This window comes from Garra rufa, chromosome 17 (assembly GCF_049309525.1).
Source record: "Garra rufa chromosome 17, GarRuf1.0, whole genome shotgun sequence".
In the NCBI taxonomy this organism is placed as follows: domain Eukaryota; kingdom Metazoa; phylum Chordata; class Actinopteri; order Cypriniformes; family Cyprinidae; genus Garra; species Garra rufa.
The window spans coordinates 15,968,497-15,987,289 of NC_133377.1; the positions used below are offsets into that span (position 1 = coordinate 15,968,497).

General features: G+C 40.2%; 1 protein-coding gene across 2 annotated transcripts in view; it reads left to right on the top strand.

Moving 5' to 3' along the window:
• The window catches only part of arid1ab (AT-rich interactive domain 1Ab), a 129,032-nt gene extending 110,549 nt beyond the window's left edge, over positions 1-18,483 (top strand). For both annotated transcript variants that reach the window (XM_073821271.1, XM_073821272.1), the window contains exons 12-20: positions 820-1,024; positions 11,689-11,821; positions 11,901-12,073; positions 12,171-12,312; positions 12,453-12,557; positions 12,678-12,774; positions 14,455-15,289; positions 15,379-15,509; positions 15,594-18,483. In XM_073821271.1, coding sequence (XP_073677372.1) covers positions 820-1,024; positions 11,689-11,821; positions 11,901-12,073; positions 12,171-12,312; positions 12,453-12,557; positions 12,678-12,774; positions 14,455-15,289; positions 15,379-15,509; positions 15,594-17,489 — 3,717 coding nt within the window. In that variant the 3' untranslated portion in view covers positions 17,490-18,483. The remainder of the gene's footprint in view (positions 1-819; positions 1,025-11,688; positions 11,822-11,900; positions 12,074-12,170; positions 12,313-12,452; positions 12,558-12,677; positions 12,775-14,454; positions 15,290-15,378; positions 15,510-15,593) is intronic.
• The last annotated feature ends 310 nt before the right edge of the window (positions 18,484-18,793 follow it).

Consider the following 18,793-nt stretch of genomic DNA (forward strand, 5'->3'; position numbering starts at 1 on the left):
AAATGTTTGATTTTTCTTTTATGCCAAAAATCATTAGGAAATTAAGTAAAGATCATGTTCCATGAAGATTTTTTGTAAAATTCCTACTGTAAATATATCAAAATGTAATTTTTGATTAGTAATATGCATTAAGAACCTAATTTGGACAACTTTAAAGGTGATTTTCTCAGTATTTTGATATTTTTGCACCCTCAGATTCCAGATTTTCAAATAAATGTGTCTCTGTCAAATAGTGTCCTATCCTAACAAACCATACATCAATAGAAAGCTTATTTATTGAACTTTCATACGATGTATACATCTCAGTTTTGTAAAATTTAACCTTATGACTGGTTTTGTGGTCCAGGGTCACATATGTCAAAAAAAAATGTAAATAAAAATTTTGAAACTGACTGGATCCAGTGTTTACATTTTTGTACTAGAAATGTATGCAAATTAGTGCATATTTTATTAATGCTTTATTTGCATATTTAAACCTCACATTTTAGAAAACTTGTAATACAAATATCAATGTAATCAATCAGCTGGGTAAGTAAGGTGATAACTATTAGTTGTTGTTGTTTTTTTACCCTATGTCTCGCCTTGTTTTTGCTAAGACAGCCTTGGGTACATTAGTAAAAATGTAGTTGCATTAGTGAAAACCTTTTGGTAAAATATTATGATTTTCACAAGAAGTCCAAGAACATTACACACGTTTTATAGGGTCGTTTATAATTTCTTGTCTTCCTAGTCGTTTTATTTGGGTTTGTGCTGGGTTTGAATCTATTCAAGGTCTTCTCAGCTGTTCAGTCATTAATTCTGTCTGTCTGCTGTTGTCAGGTGAACAAGAATAAGAAGTGGAGGGAAATAGCCACTAACCTGAATGTGGGCACATCCAGTAGTGCTGCCAGCTCTCTGAAGAAACAGTACATCCAGTGTCTGTACGCCTTCGAGTGCAAGATCGAGCGAGGGGAAGACCCGCCACCCGACTTCTTCAACAATGACCCTAAAAAGAACCAGGCCAAGGTCCAGCCTCCTTCACCAGGTCAGTGCAGACAACTCTTTTATACAGTATGAAGTCAAATCCAACTCTGTCCTTGCTAGGTTTGATGCAGAACGGCTTCTTTTCAGTGTTAGTTCTTCAATCTTGATTGCACTTGGTAGCTTTGCCATTTTGCATTCGTATTTGTCCACAATCCATCTTCACAACATCAAATATGTTCTGGCCAGTTTTGAGATTTGGTGCTTGCTTTCAGCATTTCTTGCTCTGATGCAGAAGCATTAATCTGAGCCAGTTTCACAAATGCAAGGTACAATGTGTTTGTGATGTCCAGGAAAGCTGACTTAATCAGACTTGAAAGACGTTAACTGCCTTGACATAAACCCCGTCCCGTTGCCCTGATAATGCACCTATAACAGCTAGATTAATGTGATTGTAAATGTGAATCTTTATACTGTGCATGTCTTGTTTTAATGGCATTTCTCTTTGATGTGGTTTAGTACAGCTGGTAATGTTTGTACGCCAACGCTTGACGTTCATTCCTCGTGTCGTTTATAGTGATTTACGGTAGTGCTAGCTAGCACACTGCTCTGTTCTGCTGGGATAGCATTGCTTATTTATGCCCTTCTGTGTTCAGAGTAGGGCTGGGAAATATTAATGAATTTTGCTGCCGATATAAACAACATTATTAATATCGTAACTTTTAATGCATTTTTAATTTCGCTGCTAAGTTTGATTATTACTAGTGAGTTCGAGTGTGTTAGGATTGATGTTTTAACACTAGTTTGTAAGTTTGACATTTCTGAGTGGATTAAAAACATTCATGCATTTATTTGTTTGCATAATCAATCTGAAATGTTTAAAATGTACTAAAACTGAAATTGTTTTTGTTTGGATGGTTATATTTGGGATGGTTACATCCCCCTTTCAGAATAATTAAAAGTGTTAATTATTTTACCAAAGTAAGAGGGATTATACAAAATGCATGTTATTGTTTATTTAGTACTGGATTACATATAGTGCACAAAAGAAAATAATAGTTTTAATAGATTTTTTTTTCCAGAAGGTAACACGATGCATTAGAGTTGAGGGGTGAAAACTTTTTGAATTTGAAGATCCGGATAAATTTAACTTATTTTGTCTTCTGGGGAACATATATCTTCTGTAGCTTCTGAAGGGCAGTACTAAAAAAAAAAAAAAAAAAAAAAAAAAATAAGATATTTAGGCAAAGTAAGAAAAATGTTCAAAAGTTTTCACCCCCTGCTCTTAATGCATTGTTTTGTCTTCTGGAGCATCAGTGAGTGTTTGAACCTTCTGTAATAGTTGCATATGAGTCCCTCAGTTGTCCTCAGTGTGAAAAGATGGATCTCAAAGTCATACAGTCGTTTTTGGAAAAAGTTCAAATACACAAATGCTGGAAAACCACAGAATTTGTTGACCTGCAGGATTTTTTCTGAAGAACAGCTGGCAGTTTAACTGTTCAGGACAAACAAGGGACTCATGAACAACTATCACTAAACAAAAAAACACAGCTGTGGATCATTCAGGTATTAAGAATCAAGGGGGTGTAAACTTTTGAACAGGGTCATTTTTATTAATTCAACTCTTATTTTCTCTTGTGGACTGTATGTAAACATCTTTTATGTGAAATATCTTATTCAGGTCAGTACCAAATAAACAATAGCATGCAGTTTGTATGATCCCTCTTATTTTGGTAAAATAATGAACATTTTTAATGATTCTGAAAGGGGCATGTGAACTTCTGACCTCAACTGTACATTGTGCAAATAATATTTAAACGACACTGTTTTGGTCAGTAGTTTCAGCCCTCCACAATTGTTAATTATTACGTTTTATTTTTTTTTCCTTTCGGCTGATTATTTATTTGTTGCTGAACATTTGGTGCATCAGTTTTTTTATTTTGTATTTTTTTATTTACAGCTAAACATTTGTGCATTATTTTTTTATTTTTTCATTTTGGCTGATTTGTTTGTTGCTGAACATTTGGTGCATCAATTTGTACATTTACAATTAATTTGTTAAATTAAATGTAATTTAAATGCATGTTATATCAGTGCATATAAATAAAGCTCAAGTATCATTCTTCCATTTGTTAATTTAATGAAAATGCACAAGACATTTTGAATCTACAAGTTCAAAATGGTGATTTTTCTTCGTCTTGCCTAAAGTACGCCATCAAAATGTACACCCTTCTCTCTGCACACATGCAATGTCTTTGTAGCGTCCTTTTAGTTTACAGCGCCTTGCGCATTTGTTTTGTTAAAAAAATCTCAACGGCGGCACATGAATATTATTATTGTTATTTTTTAAATGCATCAATGAGAATAGGCTGCTATGCACCGGACGGGCATCCCAAGCCCATTTACTGTAGCAAGCACGCGTTTGTTTGCAACAATGGCGGTGTCTTCGGCCTATTGTATGCAGGGTTTCCGCGGGGTCTTAAAAAGTCTTAAAAAGTCTAAAATTTTAAAATCAAAATTTTAGGCCTTAAAAAATCTTAAATTAGCTGTTCTAGGTCTTAAATAATTTTACACAGGTCTTATTTTTCCGATGTCCATGTAACGCTACCTCTAATTCTCATTTAAATTCTCTTTCTGTTGTTTCCGTGGTGTTGTAGTTCTTTATTTCACTATTCCAAATATAATTAGCTGAATTTAAACTACAAATGAGACCAGCATGCAATAGCCAATCAGCTTTCTGTTATTGGCGCGAGTCTCTCTCGGATTGTACCGCAGAAATCAAATGGATTTAATTTTTTAGCTATGAGGAAGTGCAAGTTCAGTGATACTGGGCTTGGAAAAACTGAATATAGGGCTTGGCTAAGGCCAGTTGCTAACAACTGTAGATTTTTTTTTCCCTCTGTGGAAGTTACTGCGTCTTCAGACAGAATCGCAGTATTTATATAACATTTCTAATATATATATTTATAAATCAATAAATGTATTTAAAACATTAATCTCACTTTTAATTTTGCAGTGTAAATTATGTAATCTCACTGCTAACAGCCATTTAGAATTTATTGATAAATTCATAAAATAAATTTCAAAGGTACGCATACATTTCAAAAGTAAAAAAAAAAAATCGCTTCAGAATTTTTTTTTTTACATCAGATATTTCTAGTGGTACTTTTATGGGGATATTTTGTGTGGAATAGTATCTGCTGATATGGAAAGTTCACTGTATATCGTAGTAATAAATTTAATTTATGACAGCCATGAAATTTTGTTTACTTTTTACATTAAACACATTAAGTATCACATATGCAGGGCTCGACATTAACGCTTGTCCGCTTGTCCGGGACAAGTGGATTTTGTGAATGGGCAAGTGAAGGAGAATTTTACTTGCCCGACCAGACAAGTAACCTGATACATCAATAACAAACAATAACTAGCGTAGCACCGAAACTTTGGTGAGAATGATTCTGAGTGTATTACTTACAGTGTAAACGGTGACTGAAAGTAGTATCAAGCATCAAGCTCGTGCAGCCTAACGTTATCTGACTCACGGAAATTTTTAAACTAGGCGCAACAGCATACACAAAGAAACAAACATACTGCGGTAGAAAAAAAAAGATAAATATTGTATAACATATTATATAGGTAAGCAACTTTACGATTGCAAACGTGACATTGATTTTATACAACAGTAGTTCAATAAACTAGTATTTAATATTAACTAATATTAACTGACTTACATTTTTAGACACATCACTGACTGTTTTTTTTAACGAAATAAGCAGCAGAACAGTCGCAAATCTGACAAACACACATCGGTGTTTCAATACTGAATGATTTACCATTTAATTTAATGAATCTTTGAATCGGGTGAGTCAGTGAACGAACTGGTTGAATCCGTCTATGGTTGAATCCGTGACTCACTCATTAAGACAGTGACTTACTGCCACCTATTGGTGGTTCGGTTTCATATTTAAAAGTAATGCATTTTTTCAACATTTTAGATTTTAAAAAAGTACAACATTAATCTTATAACATTATTTATGTATTTGCAATTTTACCGTGTAAATGCATTTTTTAGAACCTCTTATCTTCATTAAACAGTCTAAGTAAATACATTTAAATAGCATTTTCGATGCAGACTGGGTTTTTCCTGTGCAGTGGAAAGATGGAGTTTGTTGATACTGATTTAATCTGAATGGTAACCATACAGAGTCTAGTTATTCTAATTGAATGTATTGATAAAATTTCTGAATTTAATATAAATGATGACACATTTAGTAAGGTTAGGAAAATAAAGTTAAAAAGTGTCCTAGAATCAATTTAAGGCAAATATCACAAATATTCTGATTAAAGTAAGACCTTAATGAGCAGTGATGAGACTATTGCTTCAGAAAAGATTAATTTATGGCAAAAAAGGCTCTTTTTTGCCTTGGACAAGTAAATTTTTTACTCGGACAAGTGAATGTCTGATTTACTTGTCCGAAGGACAAGCACATGTCAAAGCTTAATGTCAAGCCCTGACATATGCATGTAATATAATATCTATTTCCATTACAGGTTTAGGTCTTAAATTTCATATAAGGTGGTATTAAAAAGGTCTTAAAAAGTCTTAAATTTAACTTGTTCATATCTGCAGAAACCCTGTGTATGAAACTGGCAAAAAGCCCAGGTGTTAAATACGCTTAGGGAGACCGCTGGCTTATGCGCTGCTTTCCATTTCGCTCCATCCAGCTGTTTTTCCAATCCAAAAACACGTCCCATGTAAAAGACTCTCTGAGCCAGACAGTGAGTTCACTAGAGAGCGACTGAGATTACAAGAGAAATGGGGCGAGTTAAAGGGGATCCCCTGTGATGTAGAGCATGTCTGCTTGGCACCGGGTCAGGTGCTCCAGGCTGCTTTTTTTCCTCCCGCTGCAGACGGCTTTTTCCTGGCCTTAGGATTCAGTGGCAAACCCCTGGAGGGCTGAACCAAGCCAGGAAAAAGATGAATGGGGAGAAAGAAAGAAAAAAATGAAGGGGTGGTGGTATGTAAAGTCAAGCTGGGTTTTTCTTCCTCATCTTTTTTTTTTTTTCTTTCCCACCCTCCCCCTCTCTTTATCTGCGTTAGAGGGATATCCTTGCCCTGGAGGAGGGAGGCTGAGGTATTGTGCCGCGTGTGTGTGTTAAGGAGCGTGTGTGAAGTGCGAGATACGGATACGTCTGACCTGCCGGTGACCCCAGTCTGTGTACGAGTTAATGAATGGAAGCATGAGTCATCGGACAGGCGTGCCAGTAGTAATCGTCCTCTCGTTGGCCGCAAGATGAGACGCAACATGTGGCGCGCAAACATGCTGTTCATCCACACACATTTGTGTCTCTCTGTCCGCTTCATTCCCTTCGCTCTCTGACATTTACACACATACACTTTGCCTCGTGTCTGCTCAAATCAGGCACGTGGCCTCATAGTAATCTGAAGTAACTGTAAAGTTTGATCAGGAATGAGAAAAATGAAATTGGGTATTTGAGTATTTATGCTCGAACAAGGTGCAGTTTGCATTAGGGATGCATCGAAATGAAAGTTCTTGGCCGATGCTGAACAAAATTACACACTGGGCCGAAGGCCGATTACCAAACACGGTTTTTCGTGTTTTTTTTTCCCCCTTTGTATTTTGCCAATTTTTTTCAACATTGCATAAATTTAAATAACCAAGATGTGCTTTTGCTGTTTTGTCTTGCTTTTCAAAGTAAAAAATCAATTACAAAACAATTTAAAAATATTTACTATATTAAAATTTAAAATATTAATAATATTCTTTGGCCACTTTCAAGACCCCCTTCTTGAATCAGGCATGTGTTTTAATGTACAAATAAATGCAGCTTTGCTGAGCAAAGGAGAATGTTATAATCAGGGATGTGATTTTTCCGGATTAATCTGGAATTCCGGATTTTTCGACCTGAAAATGTGACCTATGTCACGTATTTGCGACCGTTCGCAAATGGCATATGGCGAAGTATGATTGGTCAGATCACCTGTCAATCAAGCTCCCTGCTGCGCAGTGTAAGTTACCTCAGTCGCTCTCGCGCTACAGCGGTATCGTGACAAGAACATCGCCGGATCGGATGATCTGGGTATGTATTATTGCTTGTGTCTATATATAACCTATAAGTTACTGATTTGACTTTGTTGTCGATTGATTAGATGATCGATTTTGAGTGATTTTCCACTATGGCAGGATGTTTAAGCTGCATTAACATTAACTTACTTGTATTTGCTAGCTATTAGGGATGCTCATTAACCGTTAACTGATAAGATGGTAAGTTAACACTTTTCAGTAAGGTTCATTCAGCGCTGCCGCTCCCACCACGCGCATCACGCACTGTGAGTAGGGTACCGAGTGCTGAGGGGGCACCAAAAAATAGTCTAATGAAAAATCAATAATTATATTTTAATTATTATATTAGATATATAGCTCACTGAATCTGATGGCCGCAAATAGTTTCTCCCGGAATCTAGAGCGAGGGAGTGAGTGCGAGAGAGAGAGAGCGAGAGCGAGAGAGAGAGAGAGAGACCGTGCGTGTGTGCCTCATGAAGCACATGTAAGACAAACTCTACATTATCCTGCTTATTACATGGCTACCTACAAAATAAATCAATAATTTGACACAAAATATTGATTTTAAAAGGAGTTTATTGATTTAAAAACGATTTGATCGGCGTGGGGGGGGTTGTCTTAGTATATTTTCCTGCTTTTTTGTCCTTAGCCAATCACATGCCTGTATAATAAATGTATTAATAGAGCTGTTTTTTGTTACTTTATTTTATTTTACAGACCAACAGTAAAATTACAATACTAACATTTATGAATGTTGACTTTTATTTGGGCGGAAACCCGCAAGAAGACCTCAGTACTACTTTTTGCTGACAGCAGCAGATTCATGAATGATTCTCATTATGCAGATTTTCCTTGCACTTTGGACTTTGAACCCTGTCTGAGGAGCTTGTGCAGCGCTGTCAGAATAAATGCAATTTGTGCGTATATTAGAAAACATAATGTTCTGTAGTTTATTTAATAATGGTTTAAGGCCATTTGGCGATTTCAGACCAGCAACAACCAGCCCTTTCTCTTCTCATGGAAGACATGCGATGCAATATTTGATCGTGTCGTGTTATTGCTCGGTATAATTTATTCAGAATTTATTTTTATTTTTTTTGCTATTTTCGGCCAAATAATTTCGGTTGCCGAACATTCGAGTATTCATTTGTTGAGGACTCAAGTGAGCAACCTGAGCAAGGTGCAGTAAACGATTTATGAAACGCTGTTGATATTTGAACTTAACGCCCAAACAAACACAGCCCTACCCAAAAGAAAATACCCCTGCCCTCATTGGTCCATCCCAAGATTTCCATTTTTTGCTTGTTTAGTATGGTTGAATTGGATCATCAAATGTCAGCAGCAAAGATTTTGGATAATAAAATGGGATTAAATGCATAAAGCATATTTGAAGAACTTGAAGTAAGTGTAAAGTTCAATTGGGAATGAGGAAAATGGCACCTCATTTGAAGTTTTATGAGTATTCAAGTATTTATCTGTTGAATACTCAAGCAAGCAACCTGAGCAAGGTGCAGTTTGCATAATGGTGCAGTAAGCGATTTATGAATTGCTGTTGATATTTCAACTTAAGACCCAAACAAACAGCCCTACCCAAAAGAAAAATACCCCTCTGTCCCAAGATTTATGGACATGCTATGCAACACAGGCAACAACTAACAGCTCACATGAGTATGGATGAATCAGTCCTTTTACTATAGCTAATATTACAACAATAGCATATCTTAGTTTTAGAAAACAGCAAAGCCAACTCACGTTTCGAGCAGAAACAAAGCAACCTCAGCATCCGTTTCCAGACATTCTGGCTTTAACTTCCATCACTGGAAAGCTTTTCGAATATAAATGCAAATCCTAGCTCGTTCCTAATCTGGACTTTTTTCCTCTTTAGTAATGTATAGTTTAAAGTCTTTCTACAAATCTCCCGCTTGTTCCCTCTTTCTCCTCCCCATTATAAATGTAAATGCACCACCTGAATGAAAGGTACATTTTCCCTCAAACAACCTTTCAGCTGTGCAGCCATTCTGGATTGCATGAAAAATAGAATCCGGGTGAATAAAGTTCATCACTCTTCAGCAATAAGAAATGAAAACAAGCATCAAGTTTACCTAAAGTCAGTTTTGCTTATTTGTATGGCTGAATTGGATCAATAAAGGTCAGCAGCAAAGACTTTGGTTAATAAAATGGGATAAAATACATAAAGGATATTTGTGTTTTGTGTTTAAACAAATAAATATTGCAGGTGTGCATCATATTCTGAGTTTCCACTAACAATACTAGCTCAGCAGCCATTTATAAGCACTATGTATTCATATCACACTAAATCCTTTAAAAAGGCTTTTAAAAACTGGTGTACACTACAGTCTCTGGCGGTGATGCTTTTAAAAAAAGTTACTTTTAAAAGTAATTAATTACAATATTGTGTCCCTAAAAATGTAACTAATTGCATTACTTATTTTTTATGGAAAGTAATGTTTAGTTACTTTTGCATTACTTTTTCTAATCTGAGCTGGGCTTGTTTGTTTGTTTGTTTTAATATAAAGTTTTATTTTTGGCGAATGTAAAAGCCCTTTCATTCCGTCAGGCTAAACAAAATGTAAATTCCCACTCAAACAAACCTTTCAGCAGTGCTGCCATTCTGGATTGCATGAAGAATAGCAATAAAAAAGCACAGCTAAAAAATAAAAAAATAGAGAAACACGAACGTTATGTTTATCTAGTCGTTATTGCTTGGTAGTATGGTTGAATTGGCCAAATGGCAAAAAGTATGGTTGAATCAGCAAAGCAACGACTTTGGGATTAAATGCATAAAGCATATTTGTTTTTAACATTTAAATATTGCATGTTTGCATCATATTCTGGGTTTGCATTTCTGTTTTTATTCATTTTGAGAAATACTGAATCTATTTTTGCGCAAGTATTTTGTCGAGAACTACAGTAACATTCACACTTCTGCACTTACTCATGATTTCTCGTAATAAAGGGAAAAACAAAGTAACTGGCATTGCTTATGTGAAAAAGTCAAATAAACAATCAGATATATTCTTTTTAAAATAAAAAGTAATGAGTTATTTTACTTGTTACTTGAAAAAAGCAATCTGATTATGCAACTTACATTATTTGTAATGAGTTGCCCCAACACTGGTCTCTGGGCTCTGGGGCCTAATGAATCACTGTCTAGCCTAGGGCTGTCGCGATAACCACAATATCGCAATACCGCGCTATTGACGTGCATAACCGCAGAGGAATGCAGCAACCGCGATATCTGCCTGTTTTCTTTTTTCCTAAGGTTTTGCCCTTCTCACTTAATGCCTGTGTGCTGAATATTAAAGTAGTAATAAGTTAGTAATGATAACATAATGTGTTTATTATGAGGCTCAGTAGATATGCACTTAACAAGCCTAAACAGACAGCGAATGACGGAGAGATCGACTGAGCTTGTGCGATTACCTGCGTCTGTCTTTCAGATCAAGTCAGGTATATATGTGAAACTAGCTTATGTCCAAGGAAAGTGAAATCTCTGTCTTAGCATCGACGCTCTGCTGGTCAGCTGAGCCTTTAAAAGTGGCGATTAAAGTTAAAATGATTCAACATCGTGTTTCATTACGTCTCTCTTTGAATAAATAAGCGTTTTTGAAGGTGTAGTTGAATGAACGGTTTTAAGACTCACTCAAAGATAGTCTCTTGCCTCCATCTTGTGGCGTAACAATGAAACTGCACTGACTGACAGCTCGCCTAGAACACGCAGGTGAAATACTGACAGAAAAAGTCTCTTGTCCAGTCAGACTGGAGGGTGCGCGCTAACTGTTTATTGATTTCTGAGTATGACCTTACATTGTAACAGCCTACACACAATCTTATATATATATATATATATATATATATATATATATGTATATGGCGGTAAGACTGCATATCGCGCTACTGAGCCACTCAAAATTACCGCAAGGGAAATTCCTTAACCGCGACAGCCCTAGTCTAGTCATCTGACATTTCAGTGTGTAGAAACAGGTTAGTATTACAGCAAACCGTGAGTGTATATTAGCGCCATGTGTTCTTTGCTTTTGGCATCTGACAGAGCGCTTATGCAGAGAAACGGTGACGCATGACGTCAGACTTAAGCCGATTACCTCAATTCTTCTTCAACACATGACTAAGCACTTAGCTGTGTGGTAAGTGTGTTGTTAGCTGCTGTTGAGTGCTAGTAATGGAGACTCTGTCATGCTGGGATATGGAACCACAAACCCAAGGATGATACTCTGAGCACTTAGCTGGCAGAGCACCGCTCCCTGTGTCACCGGTGGGGGAAAGTCCTTAAATGAGATTAAGCACCATGAAAAGCAGCATGATTTCAGGCAGGGGAAGGTTGCCAAATGAGCCGAGCTCAGCGCATTTCCTCGAAAGTGTGTCGCTGCGTGTTGGCACGCTGTCTGTCCACACTGACAGTGAAAGTGCTGCGAAAGCGACAATTGTAGGCAGTCGGAACGTATTTGATGTTTCAATTACAGCCGTGCGGACAGGGACTTTGGTTTTCTGGTTTGTGGTTCTTGTTAAAGCACAGTGTTTACTAGACACAATATGACGTCGCTTAAACGTCCTTTAGGATTTGCTGACTGACAGATCCGATCCTTTTTCTTTCCTCTAGCTGGATCAGGATCGTTACAGGGTCCTCAGACACCTCAGTCGACCAGCAGTTCTATGGCCGAAGGTGGAGATCTGAAGCCCCCTACACCTGCCTCAACACCGCACAGTCAGATGCCCCCCATGCCTGGTCCTAGGTATATCTTAATGCGGTGTCTCTCATTCAGAATGACTTTCAAGGGCCAGAGTATATCTGACATTATCTGTTTCACACAGGAGCAGTGTGAATTTGCAGGACCCGTTTGCTGATGGTGGGGATCCGGCTTTTTCCAGACGTAACTCTGTGACCCCCAATTCAGGTTATCAGCCTGGAATGGGTGCACCAGAAATGATGGGCCGCATGGGGCCTTATGAGCCCAATAAGGACCCGTTCGGTGGTATGAGAAAAGGTGACTATTCTGGCCATATTGATAACCCTAGTGACTGATTTGCAACAAGAAAATGCAATAAATATTTCAAACCGTGACTCTCTGCTTGCGTTTTCAGCGGGTGAGCAGTTCATGAGCCCAGGTCAAGGCCCAAACAGTGGCATAGGTGAACAGTACAACCGAGGCCCCCCAGGACCTATGGGAAATATGCCGATGGGCCAAAGACAACAGTACCCATACGGTCCAGGATATGACAGAAGGTGAGAGCATTGATTCCACGTATTTACCTTTATATTAAGAGTAGCCAGTGAGTTTATTAAAGCCATCCATTATTACAGAAATCTGATGAATGAGTCTTCAGTTGCCCATTTCTCAATGCCATTTCTATATTTCCTTACAGACCAGAATCAAGTATGGGCCCAGATGGCAGTATGGGTCCACAGCCTAACATGATGCCTTCAGATGCAGGGATGTACTCACCTAACCGACCCCCACAGCAACAGAGGTTAGCATTTAATTAAATATACTTAAAATGTTCACAAATGCTAATTTCTCTTGTTTGCTTCTTGCTATTGAACATCCATGCCTTTTGGGCCTTTCTGAAACAGTATGTTTTGGTTTGCAGACTTGATTCTTACAGTAATCAATACCCTGGCCAAGGTGCTCCCCCTAGTGGACCATACCCAAACCAACAGTCAGGAATGTACCCACAACAGCAACCGGTAAGTGCAACCAGGGCTCTGAACCGGTTCAAGGAACGAAAACGAAAACCGAAAACAATTGACATTGAACAGGAACAAAAACAAAAACGAAAACAAAATCAATTTTAATCGTTCTGAACAGAAACGGAAACAGAAATTCCAAATTAACCGGTTAATAACGGTATTTTTATCGTTCTCTTTATTATATCAATTTGGCAGACCAAAAACATGAATTCAAATTGTGTGCGCAAATGCGACGGTGACGCATACACCGTAAAATGCCCGCGAAGCAGACATAAGCAGAGCCCTTTCTGATGCGACGAGCTTAAGGTTACCAAGCACCTGGCTGTTTCATGTGCAAAGGTATGTTTAGGTTTAAGTTATTGTAGCCTAATTAAAACTTGTAGTTAAAATTATGCATTACGTTTTCTTTTGCTTTTATGCATTAAATGTAAAAGCATAACTATCTGGAGTTTGAGTTTTGTTTGAGTGAAAATAGCCTATAATTGGCTATATTAGGTAAGGAATATGCCGTAGCCAGCTATGAGGTCACCGAGGTCTGGACCTCGGTCATTTTTGTATATTCAAAAATAAAATGCCAAGCTCTCTGAATGATTATTTAGCCGTTTAAACCACCTCATATCACATGAGTGTTTGCAATTCATGTTGATGCGAGAAGGTAGCGCAGTGAACGGGGCTTGAGAGCGCGTTGAGTGAGAGCGCGTGTGCAGCCTCCGTTTGTTGCCAGATCCACCTATTATACGTGTATTTTGACTCATTTTTCCAATTTATTGTGACACTTTGGGACGTTTATAAAGTGGAAAGTTGAACGTTAGTGTTACTGATATATTAATCTTATTTACAAAACACAAGATTTGAACTTATTTCGGATATCTTTTTCTTTATTTTTGTAATTGCTTGTTTTTCGTAGCAATATCCGGCAACATTGTACATTCATAAAAAAAATCTTTTAGACAATCTGTAATTTAATTGCTGACAGGAAGATAACACAATCGGTAAGACAAACGCAGCGATCATCGTTAATATCTGAAAGAAATGTATAACACTATCAAAAACAATAGCATAATACAAATCTGTTTGTTACAGAATGAAATAGGCTACTATGACAAATAACGTTACCGTTACTGGCCAGCAGGAAGACGTCTCATGCTCTTTAGTCAACGTTAAGTCATCAAAAAAACATTAATTAAAGCGGTGTTTCTCAACCTTACTTCGGACCTCAATTTTCAAACCCTAGTTACGGCCTTCAGGTGAACTCGTTTACTTTCGGTTTTAAAGACAAGAAGTTCAGATGACACGAACACGGAATTTGGTTGAATCATTTGTAAACATAATGCCAAACATGTTATTAAAAGGCACACACTATCTATCTATCTATCTATCTATCTATCTATCTATCTATCTATCTATCTATCTATCTATCTATCTATCTATCTATCGCGCCGTGTAATAAAATAACGTTATTAACCGGTATTTTTTCTAGAAAACCGTTCTCGGAACGTATTGTTTAATGAGGAACGCAAGAACAGAAACGTTATAATATCGATTCTGCTCGGAGTGAACCGAATGGATTTTTTTTTCGTTTTTAAGCCCTGAGTGCAACACAAACTTGTTGAAATGCTTGTATTGTTATTAAGTGTAGCATTGCTTAAAATCTAAAGAAATCTTTCTCAAATACAGAATTACACACAGAAGAGACCAGTTGATGGTGTTTACGGTCCTCCTGCAAAGCGTCATGAAGGAGACATCTACCCTTTCAGTGGTCAGCAGCAGGGACCCCAGGCCCCAGGTGGACCTCAGTCCCAACCAGACATGTATAATCAATATAACGCCTATCCAGGCTCAGACAGACGCCCACCAGGCCCACAAAGCCAGTTTCCTTTTGGCTTTGGGCGAGAACGAGGACCTAACGCTGGTGGTCCAAACTCCCAGCCCTCCATGCCACCACAGATGATGGGTAGCTCCATGAGTGGCTCCATGCCTTCAGTCCCCGATGGACCCCAGGGTCCCATGTGGCCTGGGCGTAACGAGATGAACTTCCCAAACTACCATAATCGCCAGGGCCCCCCTGGTGTCCCATCCCAAAGTCAAGGCTACCACGGCATGAATCGTTCTGAAGACATGATGCCTTCAGATCAGCGCATGAACCACGAGGGACCTTGGGCTGGCCATGTTAACCAGCGGCAACCCCCATACGGGCCTGGAGCCTCTGGGCCACCAATGTCCAGACCTCTTCAGTCCAACTATCAATCCTCCCAGAACCACATTCCACAAGTGCCCAGCCCCGCACCCATGCCAAGACCAATGGAGAACAGGACCTCACCCAGTAAGTCTCCATACATGCACACGGGGATGAAAATCCAGAAGGCTGGACCTCCAGTTCCAGCATCCCACATTGCCCAGCCGTCAGTCCAGCCCCCTATGATTCGGAGAGACGTGGCATTCCCACCAGGTTCAACAGAGGCCTCGCAGCCCATTTTGAAACCGCGGCGGCGGCTTACCATGAAGGATATAGGTAAGAAGCTCAAGCAGTGGTTCCCATAAATACGCATGTCTTGATTTGTTAGTGGGTTGGTCTAAAAATTAACTTCTGTTTGTTTTCAGGAACACCAGAAGCCTGGAGAGTCATGATGTCCCTCAAATCAGGCTTGTTAGCGGAGAGCACTTGGGCTTTGGATACCATTAATATTCTTCTATATGACGACAACAGCATTTCTAACTTTAATCTGAACCAGGTTAGTTGTTTTTGATAGAATGTATGACTAGGGTTGGGTTTGCTTAATCAGTGTGACTAATGTACCTTTATTTTCTGATTGCAGCTTCCTGGCTTCCTTGAGCTCGTTGTTGAGTATTTCCGAAGGTGCCTCATTGAGATCTTTGGCATCTTGAAAGAGTATGAGGTTGGCGACCCTGGGCAGCGTACCCTAATTGACCCAGATGCCATTGACCCTGAGATGTCTGATGAAGAGGGGCCAGAAGCAGAGCAAATGGAAGAGGAGGATGAGGAGGATGATGAAGATGTAGAGAGCAACACTGTGCAGACGCCACAGGTCCAGGTCAAGCAAGAGATGGAGGAGTCTATGCCGATCCAAAAATCCAGTGACAAGACTGATGTAGAAGAGAAGGAAGGAGAGGATATTTCATGCAAAGATCATCTCAGATCATCCACCCCATTGCAGGACACCAGTGCCTCCCAGGAGAGGCCAAAGCAGGCTAGTAAATTCGACAAGCTTCCCATCAAGATACTGAGGAAGAAAGACCCGTTTGTGATTGGGCGCACTAGTAAATTGGGTCGGCGACAAGCCTTCGACAGCGGTCTTATCCATTGGAGTGTAGGTGGTGGTGACACCACAGAGCACATACAAACCCATTTTGAGAGCAAGATGGAGCTCTTGAAGCATCGGAAGCGGGTGCCCGTGAATGTTGAGTCACGTAAGAAGGCGTCTCAGGTAGTGGAGACTGTTACGGAGGATGCTGAGAAGGCTCAGACAAACGAAGAGCAGCAACCTCAGCCATCCCCAGAACCATCGTCCGAAAGTAAAAGCACTACAACAGCAAGCACGTCAACGAGTATAACAGCCACCTTTGACGACGTGCTGTCGGCTCGGCAAGGCTCCGTGACGGAGGAAGTGGTCCGAGGCAACCAGGACTGCGACAAGGAGAAGAACGCATTTCTCCTTGGCATCGATCTTGTGCAACAGAGTCGCAACATCAAGATCCTGGAGGATGAGCCGCACAGCAAGGACGAGACCCCACTGTGCACGCATTCGGAGTGGCAGGACTCCCTCGCTCGCCGCTGCATCTGCGTTTCCAACATCGTTCGCAGTCTTTCCTTCATACCCGGTAATGATCTGGAGATGTCGAAGCATCCAGGACTTTTGCTGTTACTTGGCCGACTGGTGTTGTTGCACCACTGGCACCCTGAACGCAAGCAAGCCCCGGTTACCTACGAGAAGGAGGAGGAGGAAGACGAAGGGGTCAGCTGCGAGCGAGACGAGTGGTGGTGGGACTGTCTCGAGGTCCTGCGGGAAAACTGCTTGGTCACGTTAGCCAACATCTCAGGCCAGCTGGACCTGTCCATCTACCCTGAAAGTATTTGCCTGCCGCTGCTGGACGGCCTGCTCCACTGGGCCGTGTGCCCTTCGGCGGAAGCGATCGACCCCTTCCCCACGCTGGGGCTCAACGGGACGCTGTCTCCCCAGAGACTCGTTCTGGAAACCCTCAGCAAGCTAAGCATCCAGGATAACAATGTTGACCTCATTCTGGCTACGCCGCCTTTCAGCCGCTTGGAGAAGCTCTACGGCTTCCTCGTGCGCATGGTCGGCGACCGCAAAGTGCCCGTCTGCCGGGAGATGGCGGTGGTGCTGCTAGCAAACCTGGCGCAAGGCGACAGCGTCGCGGCCCGGGCCATCGCCGTGCACAAAAGCAGTGTTGGGAACCTTCTTGGCTTCTTGGAGGACAGTCTCGCAGCCACCCAGTTCCAACAGAGTCAGGGCTCGTTGATGCACTTACAAGGTGCGCACTTCGAGCCCACCAGTGTGGACATGATGCGGCGGGCGGCACGTGCCCTGCACGCCCTTGCTAAAGTGGACGAGAACCACTCGGAGTTCACGCTGTACGAGTCACGGCTACTGGACATATCGGTGTCCCCGCTCATGAACTCTTTGGTGTCCCACGTAATCTGTGACGTACTTTTTCTGATCGGCCAGTCATGACAGCCGTGGGGGCGATCATGTTTTTCCCCACTCGTTTTTTTTTTAATGTGTGTGTGTGTGTATCTGCGTGAGTGGAGATGATTTAACAGCAAAACTGACTGACTTGACTGTATGTTCATTTTTTTTAATTTATGCAAAATCACCTCAGATTCCACTGTCTATTCTTGTCTACCCTTGCTTCGCTCTCAAGGACGGATATAAGTCGCGACGGATTTAAGAATTAAACTAACGCGGATGTGCTGATCGAGATCCTCGCCTGCAAGAGTGCGCTGCCCTTTGGACTTTTTTTTGTAAGGAAAAATAAAATGACAAAAAAGACACAAAAAAACAACAAAACTGTAACCAAAGTTGCTGTCACGTTTACAGTGAGTTTGGGGAAAAACGTGCCCACGTTCACCTTCCCGGTGAGGGCGGGCACGGAGACGACCATTATCTGGTTCTTGGAGGCTAAATGGACTCTCAGACTCTGGTGTGTGGTATAAATTGCTGTAACTTGGATTATATATACACTTAGCCCTAAAGGAACCAGGTCGTTGGCTGTGAACAGACATGTAAATGGGAGGCCTGTGCAGTAGATTGTAGGACTTTTTTCTGTACTGTACACCTTAAAACTGTAAACATACTGTAACAATACTGTTTCACACTGAGATAATGCTGGCTTGGCAGCAGAAAAACTGTAGTTTTTAAAAATGATGATTTTAGTTCATGTTGAGAGAGGAAAAAATGGCTTTCCCCCCAAAGTAACGTGAACCTACAACACCCCGACCTCTTCTTTGTCCCTCGATTGTATGACTTGACCCTTAAAGAAATCACCTCTTAGGACTGGTCTTGAGCTCTAGATGCAGTCCAGGCTGCAGTGTATATAATGATGTTGTAAATTACACTTTGCTCTTTTTCTTTCTCTCTCTCTCTCTCTCTCTCTCTCTCATCTTATGGCGCTCTTCACCGTTTTTAATCTTTGACGAATTAAAGGTTTCACTCAACAGATCTCTCATTGCGCATTGCCATGTGTTTATTTACCACCTTCCTCTCCTTACATCTCTGGCCGCAGGGATGCAATCTTTTGCCCTCGCGATCCCATGCACATAACATTTCAGCTCCTTTGGTTAAAGCTGTAGAGGCATATATATATATATATATATATATATATATATATATATATATATCAAACCAGACAAGTCCATTACTCCAACTGATTTCATCATCATTCACCGGAACAGATACGGTAAATGAGTTTTGGTTTCCCCTCTTTCCCAGCGGTTTCCTTAGTCGATTCCAGTGCTATGGATTCATATTTGTATTTC